General features: G+C 30.1%; 1 protein-coding gene across 1 annotated transcript in view; it reads right to left on the bottom strand.

Moving 5' to 3' along the window:
* LOC105623964 overlaps window positions 1-5,363 on the bottom strand; it is a 16,523-nt gene extending 11,160 nt beyond the window's left edge. The window contains exon 1 of the mRNA XM_012205333.1: window positions 5,228-5,363. Coding sequence (XP_012060723.1) covers window positions 5,228-5,363 — 136 coding nt within the window. The remainder of the gene's footprint in view (window positions 1-5,227) is intronic.
* Window positions 5,364-13,028: the final 7,665 nt, after the last annotated feature.

Raw genomic sequence — 13,028 nt, 5'->3', positions numbered from 1 at the left:
CGGTAACGTTAGACGTCGTAGTACTTCTACGTAAACGGAAAACGTAAACGAACGTAATTACGTACTATATTACTACTAAACAATAATAAATAATTAGTTAGTATATATATATATATAGTGTGTGTGTGTGTGTGTGTGTGTGTGTGTGTGTGTGTGTGTGTGTGTGTGTGTGTGTGTGTGTGTGTGTGTGTATCAAAATTTACATATTTCATAAAATATTCATAATTCAAATCTGATATTCTTTTTTAGTAATAATGTTTGGAACTCAATTAAAATAAAGATAAATCAATTTATATCTATTTTTTATTAAATTATGGGTAAATTCTTATATTGTTCCAAAGTATGCAGATAAAATTAATTGAAAGCGAACATATTTCTTTGCTTCATAAGAATTCATGCAAAATCATCATGCAAAAATTACTACAATGTGCGGTACAGACGTATTGTGAACATTTTTACAAACGAATCATGCCTGGTTTTACCTAGGTATAAGCGACATGCGAAGGGATAATCTTCGAAGAGTTTGTTGTCCGATTTCGTAAGCAGTTCCTGACATTTTCGTGGCGATGTAGCGCCGGCCTTTTGTAGAGTTGTCAGTCAGTCAACCTCACGACGAGTAAGATTGCAACAGCTGATCGGTCAGCCGCACTGTCATAAGGCGATTTAACGGCGATTTGTTAGCGACGGTCTTTTATTCGGCATCAATCGTGATTACGCAATTGTTATTAACGGCGGTATAATATGTCGATTAACCTTATACGATTGTCTGCCTCAATTTTTTTCTTTCCAAACTTGTGAAATTATCAAATGTTCTTATCACGCTTCTGAGTTCAACGTGGGGTCATAGTTCATACTAAGATGAAGTTGTTGCTATAAAACGGGCAATAGCATCTTATGCAACTAATGTATGCAGAATTTCATTTAATTAACCTTAGAACATATGAAAATTTTAATAGGTAAATTTTTAATATTTTTACAAGTTTATAAAAATTATTAAATGATTCTCACATATATTTTAATTTTTTTCGAAGATATTTGTAAGCTTATGTGTATTAAAAAAAGGAAAGACTGTCATTTAATCAGGTGCTTCTAATATTTCAAAGAAAAGAAATACGCAGGATATGAATGATCTAATATTAAAGGTTAATTACATTATTTAATTTGTGATATAATTATATATTATTTATTTAATTATAACTTATTAATTATATGGATATATCTTATAATTGCATATTAATATTTCGAAGGTTACATTCAACGTGTAAAACAAGAAAACCATCCCTGCAGTATAGATGCAAATTACTATTACCGGTCAAAGATCATCCGTGCACTATTATGTCACGTGTACTTGTTAACAAGTGATCATAGAATAAGTATAGCTCGCAAACCTATCTTTATATTTTTCTTTGTACATAGCAATATATTACAATGCCCTACGAAACCACACGTATCGATTTGACATACAAGGTAAATTTTCACTTTGCGCCAGACTCGACGGGAAAATTCGAAAATTGTATAAAATTACCGCAACTAACAGCCTCGACTGTAATTACAATATGCGCGAGAGTAATGTGGTAAAGCATGCGGACGCTTAATCGCGTATCTTCACCGTAATAGCACCATCGGACACCGGCTTAATAGGCCAATGGGTATTATATAATATCCACGGCCGATACTTGTTCACATGTTACTCAACAAGCGTGTCATTACCGCTTGCTTTAAGAGTCTAAGACATACACGAACACATTACGTGTTTCATTGTTAACGTCTTTATTCCCTTAAGTTTATAAAAATTAATTACTATACTCCATTAATTCTTTATCCTAATTGGATGAGCAAAAAAGAAATGTTGTTGACATCAAGATCTATATCGGTAAATATATGAATTAGATGAAATAATGATAAAATCCTATGTGATGAATACGAATGCAAATAAACTATTATTCATGTATATTGAATCTTTCTGCATACAAACAATTTCTACAGTTTCTCGTGCATAATTATTTTGACACAGCATAAAATTCGGGAGTTCACTTCTCGTAAAATCTCTTTAGAAATGTCCTCATAAAATTCATATACACTACAATGCTCGCACATGTACTTAAGCGTATACTTAAGTATTCTTTTTTTTCCTTGCGTGGCACGACTGTAGGGTTTATGCCGGTTCCCCATTATGTTTCTGCACATTCTTCGATGCGCGTGCATCTGCATTGACACGCTTATTACATACTCTTCTCGACTCGAGTACGAGGATCACGCTACATCTGATTACTATTGACTTGGTCGGTAAAATCCATCCTGCCATCCTGCCTGCGATCGGGCATTCCAGGAGAGCGAGCATGCAATCATTAGGTTGTTAAGTGATTGTGGTCGTATCCGAACATCATTACATTGCACCATTGCGGCAAAGCCGATTCACTCCCACGGCCTACTTATGCCTCTCACGTTATTAAATACCGTGGAAATGCGACCATTTTGGATCATGGAAATTCCGTATCTCTCTCTGGTTCCTATATCGTACTTTGACTCATGTCGCTCTACATTCCTGCATATTCTATTCGTTAGTTGCTAGAAAATCTTTGGTGCATTGGCAGTGTAAACATCCGTTTTCTCTCGGTAATTTTTGCTCACACTGACGTCATTCGAGTAAACTTTCTTTCTGTTATTTGTGTTACAAACATAGTTACACAATATAGGAAGATACAAATTATTAATCGTAGCTAATCAATCAAGGTCGTCAGCGTAATTTTTTTTTTACTATTGCTTTGTTTCTATTGTATTTATACATGAGAAGAATAATTTTATTGAAGTATCTAAAAGTTTAATTAAATATAGATCTGAAGATAATTTTGTTGGACTATATTAAAATATTTATATTTTAAAATATTTATATTTTGTTTGAGTTATTCAAACTGATTACTAGAGAGAGAAAGATTTATTTTGATTCAAAACTCCTATTCATATTATTGTTGAAACAATTTAATTTTGAATGTAAATTATTTTGTTTAATCCCAAAAATTTAGCTTGAATGCAATCGATTATTATGCATTTCTTAATTTAAAGACTCAGATTATTCTGGCTTGAATTATTCTAATGATTACGTTTATTAAATTTTAAAAAAATTTATCTTTAAATAGTTACTCTTTCTTTATGTAGAACGCCAAAATATTTTGCAGCTCATCATGCTTGAATTTTCTATATATATTATATTTTATTTTGAGGTTTAACAAAATTATTATGTATCTAAATTTTTAGAAATTTTAGAAAAATCATTGTTTCTATGTATCTATCGATAACCAATATTATGATCTAGAAGAAAAATAAAAAATGATGAATAAGATTTATATTAATCAATTATGAAATCAGTATTATTTCAATGAGTTAACATTTCGTGGCTATAGACCGAAGCATTAATAACTCGGGAGAGATAGGCGAGCATATTACCATTTGAATAACCATCGATCATGTCCTTGCTGTGACGTCATTAATGTGCATCTTACTGAATTAATCCGACGCGTATAACAATGTTGAGACATCCTTGCGGAAATTGTCTGACCGAAGGCAATGCTAATACAGTGATGCTTAACACTAGTATTGCGTTACAAACGGTTATTTTGTGAAGCATAGGCCGCAAGACTGGATCAAGATACCATTAGTCAAAGAGATTGCTACTTAAACGAGTAGAAAGCAAACGATTCTTGCAATCATTCAGTAGCAGAAAAAAATGTGTAGTAGGTACTTACTACATTAAAGATATTAAAGTGACACAATATTATTTACAAAGCTATATTGTCCACATCTCTTTTTCTTTTTTTCTACATATAATATTAATTACTTTATATATGTATACTTTATTAATGATTTCTTTTTTTTTACATTATGACTTCTTTTTTACATTTTATGAAGAAATATTATATATTATATATTATAAACAAACATATATTATAATATTCTAAGGTAAATATTCACTTTGATAAAGTTCTCGAAATTAAGTCTATATTTTTGTAATAAGTGTGTCATTTAAGCATGATTGGCTTTTTGATCGAGTGGCGTAGAGAAAGTGTACATCAGACAAAATAAAGAATCTTCAAGAAAGTTCGTGCGATGCAGTATTATCGGGAACCTGTTGGTGGTAACAAGTGGACGCAAGCCGGTACCACCTACTCACAACGATCTAAAGTACCCGGGGCGCGTGCTTGCACAAGAGTCGAGAGAGGCTCGTCTGCTTTTAAAAGTAAACTCGTAGCTCGTGAAATTGCGCGAGGAACCTCTCCCTCCCCCTCCCCACCCCTTCTTAACGTGTATCAGCATTGTAACCTCGATTCCTTTGAGAGACGGCACGACAGTGCCGCGCACCCGAGACGCACGATTGCCCCTTCTGCGAGCAAGCGACGATGAAAGTCTGCTGCGTTTCTTACTTTACGGGCATTTTACGTGCGGATGATCTAATCGAGGCAAGCTCGAGCGGTTTCGTGAACGAGGTGCACCATTGTGTTACAAAATCGCGGAGTTTTCCTTCTACCGGTTGACAATATGTCGCACGAATAATTAGATCGTTTAATTCGTATTTATTATCTCAAGACTATCATAAGAACTCTTATAACGGAAAAACGACAAGCAAAAGTAAATCCTATCAAATAAATTGCACAATTGACATTTACCGATATACAATTTAGAAAGAAAAATTAGATAGAATAGATTTTGCGCGTATGTAATTAATTACGTTGTATTATGACAATATATACTATTGCACACGGAAAGAATAGTTTTGTTGAAATATCTAAAAAAAAGTTAAATACAGATTTGAAAGTAATTTTGTTAAATTGTCAAAATAATTATGTATCATAAAATGTTAAATCAATCATCAAGCTAAAATGTTAAAACATTTTGCATTTCTCATCATGCTTGAGTGGCCTACATAATTATTTTAATGGTCCACCAAAATTATTTTTAATATCTATATCTATAGCTAAATTTTTAAATACTGCAGCAAAATCATTTTTTCTGTGTAATAATAATTATCGAATGGATCATTAATTAAATATTTCTAGCTTAGTTTACGCAACATAATAGACGATAAGTTCATTAATTCTTGGTGTTTTGACAGCGGAATTGAGATAAGTAAAAGTTGGAACAAACTAGATTTTTTCATTTGTGATGTCCTATCATATTTTGCAGTAAGCGCAATGTAAGTAATAATTAAGTGTTGATATCAGATGGTACTTACGATTTGCGCACTTTTGCGGTATCGGAAGAGACAAGAATCTTCCAGGTCGGTTACTGTGCGGTCGGGCTTCATTGATCGCTGGTTCGGCGTTAGCGAACGCCGCGAGGAGCACTACAGCTAGCGGCAACAGCATCATCTATTACAGAATAATGAAAAAAATATTAATACATAACAGATAAAAGATAATATTTGCAAGATGATTATCAAATTTTGTAAAGTAAAGTTGTTTTTTTAAATAATTTTTATAATTTTTATAATTTTTATTACAATGAAAACAATAAATGTTTATTATTAGCTTTAATGCATATCGCGAATAATAATATGTCAAATTGATAATCTATTGAGATTATATAGAATCATAAAATAGTCTTATATATATAATCTCAAATTCATTTCTCCTAAGTAAAAATTATGTCATAATTAAGAGATAATATATTTAATGTATATAACACGATAGATTAATCGAAAGCACTTTATATGTTGATGAAGATCAACAGATTATTTTAATATTGAATTAGAATTTAGATATTCAGATATCACAATTTCGTCGGCTTATTACGATGCTCTAGGATAAGCCGGTGAGAGTTTTGTACGTAATGGCGTTGACATATAGATATGCGATTTCATTTCACCGACATAAACAGTTCCTTTCCATCAAGCAGAAGTTTCTCTTAGGGAGTGTCTTTAACGAAGTAGCAAGACATTTTTTATGCATGGACGCCAATACGTTAATTATCTATGTTACGTGATACAAATCACATCAACATCACAACTGGAAGTTTCTCTAGCTACAAACAATATTAAAAAGTGTCAAATGTCATCAATTTATATTGAAATAATTGTAGAAGCAGAATAATTTATCAAATATGTATATATTTAATAGTGAATGTTTTAATCGAAAAATTTTCTCTACAATGTAAATTTTCAGAAATTGAAGAGTAATTAATATTAATTATAACTGAAACAATTAAGGAAAAAGACCTACATGGTCTCGGTTAGATTTTAGCCTAATAATATTTCTATATATTTTTTAAATACGTCTTTTCATTTCTTTAAATTGTGCGCCAATTACTGTCGGATAAAATTGGAAAATATTAATTATGCTACACATATATTCTCTTTTCTCTCTATATTATCTTCATTAAAAATTTATGTCTTTTACACTAATTGCATGTATTATTAATTTATTGATTATTCTAATCTACCTCCGATATATTTGTGAAAACAAAATAATAACTTTTATTTATAAGAATTTGCAATGTAGATATTATAATTATAAAAAGAACAAAAATAGTTCAAAGATATTTGAATTAATAAATCTGTGAAAAATGTATAGTAATTTTTAATTATAATCATTAATATAAAAGTTTTAGAAATTTCGCTTAATTTAATTTTCGATGCTGTAAATAAGGGAAAAAAAATACTTTACCTCGTGTGTGTATATATATATATATATATATATATATATCATGTTTCATTATTATAAACGATTAAATAAATTTTCATATTTGCAGCATCGAAATTTGAATTCACTGAAATTATATCGTATGTTTTAATCCTTCCGGACAACATCCGGATTTTGGCACTCACCTTGTATCACTTGTCTCTTGGAAAAATACGGATAGACTTGGAAGACGGCGGTTAAAGAAACGTGGACACTGACAGGATATGAAGAGACGGGCACCTTCACCGTCGATTATATAGAAATGGTCCCCACCAGACCGCAGACTCATCCCACCCTTCGCTACAAGGACCCGATGAGATGTTCCGATGAATCAAGACCTTAGTCGTAATTAGTTCGGATAATTAAGAGTTAGAGATACGGCGGATCGATTCTTCAGAAGAAAGCAATGGTCCCCGATTATAAAGATTAATTTGACAATTTTTCTCTTCCCTTTATTGAGACCCAAATCCGGCCCGCTTCCAAGAATTAAAAAGATGGATTTAATGAGAAAGGATGACAGGCAATAATTGATTAATATAGTAAGTAACGAAAATATCTTACGCCATCATATATATAACTCTGAGATACTATCTCCGGGATACACTTCGTTAATTTTAATTAAGTTACATTTTTGTGATATATAGTTGTAGATTTATAAATTTTTAGTAGTTATCATTATATAAAAAAATAATTATAACGTTTATAAAAAAATAATATAACTATTAAATAACTTAAAACAGAGTGTGTTCTGTTTATAGAAAATTTAATGTTACTTTTATAAAATCAAAAATATTGCATTTAGAAAAAATTAATTTACATTATGTCCAACTTGCATGTTTTTTACTTATTTATAAAAAATTATTAAGCTATATGCCCATAAAAAATATACAGTTCTCTGTAACTATGTAAATATTCAATCAAGAAAGAAAGAGAAGATTGTTCGACTGTACATCGATCCGATCGAACTTAAAGCGGTCGAGCAATCGATCAATGTTCACCTACATTTTTTTTCCATGCGTTTAATGATAGGATAAGTTGAAGCTAATAACAGTTGGAGTAAACTCTTTGTTCCCACAATCATACTGGCACGATAGTGTTGATTATGCGATCAGCAATTTATAACTAACTTTTTCACATGTCACGAAACTATATAACAAATGTTTTAACATGACTTTGAATTTATTGATAAATAAGCTTTATATAAAATTTTTGTTAAAATTGACTTGAAATAAAACAGAAAAAATTTTATCAATTTTATGCTTTTATTTTAAATATGTAATTTTAGAAAAACAAAAATCTTTTTGTTTTTTTAAAATATCTCTATAATTAGGCCAGACTGAAAATTTTCCAAATCTGTCTAAAGTAAAGCTATTCTGAGATGTCTCGTGCGATTGAATTGAATTCTTACTGGTTTATTTTAAAGTATCATATCTATTTATTAGAAGTCTTGTGTTAATTAATCCCCGGCCTAGAAAGCGTATTTTGTTCGGACATTTGTCGAAGTGTTTATCGTCACTTTGAATTCAAGCATTGTGTCGATAGTCGCAATAGTGGTAGATAAAAAGACTTTCTATTTCTTTGAATCTCTCTTAATTCAAGTGTGTCAAATAGCCGTGCACGTATTGCTCATTTCATATGTTAATATAGGATCTTTTCAAGTACAAGACGAAATTTTCTTTCGTTAATAAAATAGCGACATTATAATCATTAAATTTGTTTATTATTAGTTGCATTTACATTACATTAATAATGGAAACGTAACAGACATATATAAACGGCGATAAAACAAATACGAAGAATCAAATATGAAGCAAATATGAAGAATCATATGAAGATTATATCATTCGAAAATCGTACTTTTTACACGTTTCATCTTATACACTTTATTTATTTACTTATTTATCTACTTATTTATTTATCTACTTATTGTAATAATGTAGATAAATAAAGTGTAGATATTTGTATATAATTTTATAAGTTTTACACATTTTTATAATAGTACAAAGAATATGTGATCTATTTTTATTGAGTATTTCGGAAGTATTAACTGTCTTTGTCACAAAATGAAGAATATCTATTTTAAATGTGATAATTTCAATACATTAGAGACCTATACAAATTAAATTAATATATAAACAAGTTAAAATAGAATATATGAAACATAAATTTGATATGTATTAATATATTGGCATTTTAATTCGCCTAAAATGATAAAATTGTTAGCGGATAGTATTGGTTGAATATTCTTTACAAGCATAGCCCAAGCATAAACAACACTCTCTAAATCATTTTATTAAACGACGATATCTACTGTGAGTTGTACGGTAGTCACCAATTGCGCTAAACACCTTATTAAATTATTATCGACATTGTTTCGTGCGCGAGCTGAAAACCTGTTATCCGCTCGTATCGAGTAATTGAAACGCACAATGGAGTAATTAACGTTCTCGGCAATTAAGACACCACCCATTCTTTTTGCACATCATATGGTATTATCTGTACACTTTATCGCGTTTATAGTCGTTTTAAGGAAAAAATCGCAGTACTATCAATTTGTAATTCATTGACGTCTCTTCGTCTCAAATTTCAGAAAACATCAGTCGCGAACGGAGACGATTCCCTGAAGGCGATGACCTTGAAGATGCGCTTCGTCAACTTTCACCAAGTGGTAACATAGACGTCGTAGACGAGTAACAGGCTAGTCAATGTCATCCGTGCTGCAACTGGTGGTTAAGGCCCGAGTTCCATTCTTGGAGTTTCCACGGTCCACGTTGGAAAAGTGGAGAAGGTTCCGGTTGTGTCACACTGACGAAATGCAAGTGTCTCTGCAGAGGAAATTGACATGGACATACACAAAAAGCAAAAGCAATGCTAATGAGCGATGTATACGAAATAAATGTTAATTAATCTCCATGTAAATAGCAAAAAAGTATTATTGCAATTCATTCATAATATTTATAAATTTCGTATAGATTACAATTACAATTTTTTATAGACACGTATTTATCTGAAATCCATAAATACGTTCATTTATATCCAATAAAAAAATTATTGTAAGACCAATAAAATATAACAATATTGCAACAATGGCATATAGTTTTGCAGATCATAAAAGAGCATCAGAGCTGCGTCGTGATCATTAAAATTGCACGAAGGTGTGAAACGTATTTATCGTGTAGTACACACAGTATTTTTCAATTCTTGATATATAATAAATCCTTTAGAAAAAAAATTATTGTAAAATATTATTAATAATTCTTAATAATTCTTTAATTCATTTTTTCCTATGGTTATAAGTAAACTTAATGCACATGATAATTATTATAATCATTATTCCTCAATATTGTTATACATCACTGAAGATTGGAAGTCTGGATATTTTTATATTATATAAAAATTCCAGAATGAAATGGCTGCAATGTGCACATAATGAACAGATAAAGGCGATTAGTATCCATTTGATAATACGATGAATTTGAGCACCCATAAATCTAAAAAATATTTAAGGATTGCAACATTATATTTCTTTTTTCTGTTTTTCTTTCTGTGTATTTTTTGTGATATATTTGGAAAAATATTACACTACATAAAAATTTCATTATATTACTTTATTATATAACAATTTTACGACGTCATTTTTCATCAAAAGAGCAAGGGAAACTAAAAGAATTATGCTTCCACTTTTTTTACTTGCACAGTCGAACAACCCCTCGATTCATGCCACGATAAATCAGGATTCGTAAGAGTAGTCTACGTATACGCATCCCGCACATATATGTATACTATAAATGTATATACAACAATCGCGCATCATCTTCGCGCTGATGTAACACTTTTGCCTACAGCTCCGGTAACTTCTCGAACACCTGTTAAGTGTGCTCGTAATAGCCGCGACGCGACGTCTGCTGGTGATGTCTTATAGAATATTTAAGATTTCTCTCTGTTATAAAATCACGTTGCTCAAATTCAAATACAATTGTTCCACTTATGCTCGTTTCTAGCAATGCAGATCAACTTTCATAATCAATTCAATTTATTCTTCATCTTTTTCTAATTCTTATAACTGTATATAAAAAAAGAGTTATAGTTGAACTGAGATTAAGATTAATTTCGTTGGTGGAATCGGGCTTTAATGTAGAAAGAATTAGTTCCAAAATAAATAAAAAATAAATAAATAATAAGTATTTAATAATGAAAAACATTGTCTTTTTTTACAAAAATCTGCTGTTTGATTTGTTTTTGAATCACTTTTAATATTCTGCTTTAATGTTAACATTTGTTTAATGAAATTAAACAAGTAATTATGTTTTAAAGAATTGTGGCTGATATATTGTATATATAAAATATTTTTGTACATCAACTTATTTATAACGCATCCCAAAAAATTAAAGTATTTAAAAAATAAATAATAACATTTCATAATCAAAAACTAAAAATTCAGGAAACAGCACAATAGTTATAGAATAAATAATACGTTAATTGTTGAAATCTTTTGATAATTACTACAACAGCAATATAATAGGATATAATAATTATCAAAAAATTCAGAAAATATATAAAAAGAAAATTCGTGATTAATTGAAAATAAATTAAAAATGATTAAATTATGATGAAATTAATAACAATAATAATAATTTTTTACATAAAAAATATATGAAAACATTAATTGCACTCTTTTGCAGAAGTTATGTGCAATAGTAAATCGGTGTGTTGCACGATTCATCAAATTATTTCAAATAAATTACAAACGTTAATGAGGATCATTCTTGAAAAAGAATATAGGAATAAAAAATATACTTTTTTCTATGGTAGAAATTATGTAAGACGTGGTACAGTCAAAATAACGAACGATGGAATGTGTCCATTAGTGATGGAAGCAACGACGACCTTGGTGCCATCGATAATTTTGTTGAAGTTTTATTCAAGGACTGATTTTGATATATTGACGTATTTAAATTAATACATTGTCAAATTAAACTATTTAATTGCAAATAAGATAAAAAGTCGATCTGATTGCGAAGTTGAAGCATACGAAACAAAACATATTTTTGTAATATAAAGATTGCTTAATCATGTGTAAAAAAATAAATTTAAAAAATCATTTTAACAATAAGAATTTGTAAATTAATATACAATTATAAAAAAAAAACGAGATAACAATAACATCAGTTATTTTATTTCAATCAAGCTTATTATCATTTTTTCAGTCCCGGTAGTTGTGTTTTAAACAGATGACATAATACGTACTTATAGCACCTAAGCATAAAAAAGAAGATTTACTTATATTTTATTTTCATGCTATTTGAAAAATGACAAACGAATGCGAAGTTTCAAATTATGAGACAATATGCATCTTCAACCGTTTATCTCAAGCAGGAAATGCAACAGAATTGAAAAAATCACGGATTTGCACGCAATTGAAGAAAAATCTTTTGTCCTTTATTAAATATCGTCGTTTAAATCCTTCGTTTAAATTAAGTACGACTTGTATCAAAATCTGATTTTATTCAAAATCTATGTCTTTTAAAATGCAAGTGTGCGCACAAATAGCATTAATTCTATAATGACCAAGTTCACGTGTCATAATAAATTCAGTACGACTTATTCACGCGTATGTAACACGCGCCGTGGCCAACATTTCTATGTGCGTAGTCAATTAATGTAATTAACGCACGTACATGCCATTTGAGCTGTATGTTGATGCAATAAAAATTGCAATTAAGCCAGTGTCTATGTTGATTTCTGAACGCTTTTTCCGACCTGAAACAGGCAATGACAACTTTGCGTAACGCTTTGCGACTGACCAAACAATGCAACGTGCGATCGTTGCGAAAGATCGTGCGAATGCGTAAAGGTATACAGCATACAGACGAAAAGTGCGTGCGGAAACGGACTCTAAGTTCCATAAGATTTATTATGCTATTAATGAAAATTTCATCTGGTTGACTCCTCTGCCTAGTGAAAATAGCAGCACGCAATTAAGATCATAACTTGCATAAAATTTATCCTATTTGTTAATTCCATTCGATATTCTACAGTTGAATAGCAAATCAGACTTAAATGTCAATGTTTCTTAAAAGAAGAGAAAGAAAAAGATTCAGTCAGATTTTTGCATTCTTAAACGTATCGATATAATTTGTAAGTGTAAATTGCATTCAGTTTCTGGCGAGAGTAAGATAAAAAATATTTAAAAAATGCAAAATTAACTTGAAAAAAAATCTGATTAATCGTCGTCTTGCATTCAATCAAAGCTTAGGTAACGTAAAAAAACTTGAAGAAAAAGAATCTGTTGATCAAAAATTTAAAAAAATAAAATAATAAAGTATAAATTGATCAAGATATTAGGTGTACAATTTT

This window comes from Atta cephalotes (assembly GCF_000143395.1).
Source record: "Atta cephalotes unplaced genomic scaffold scaffold00069, whole genome shotgun sequence".
Classification (NCBI taxonomy): domain Eukaryota; kingdom Metazoa; phylum Arthropoda; class Insecta; order Hymenoptera; family Formicidae; genus Atta; species Atta cephalotes.
This window is presented reverse-complemented; position numbering and strand designations above follow the sequence as displayed.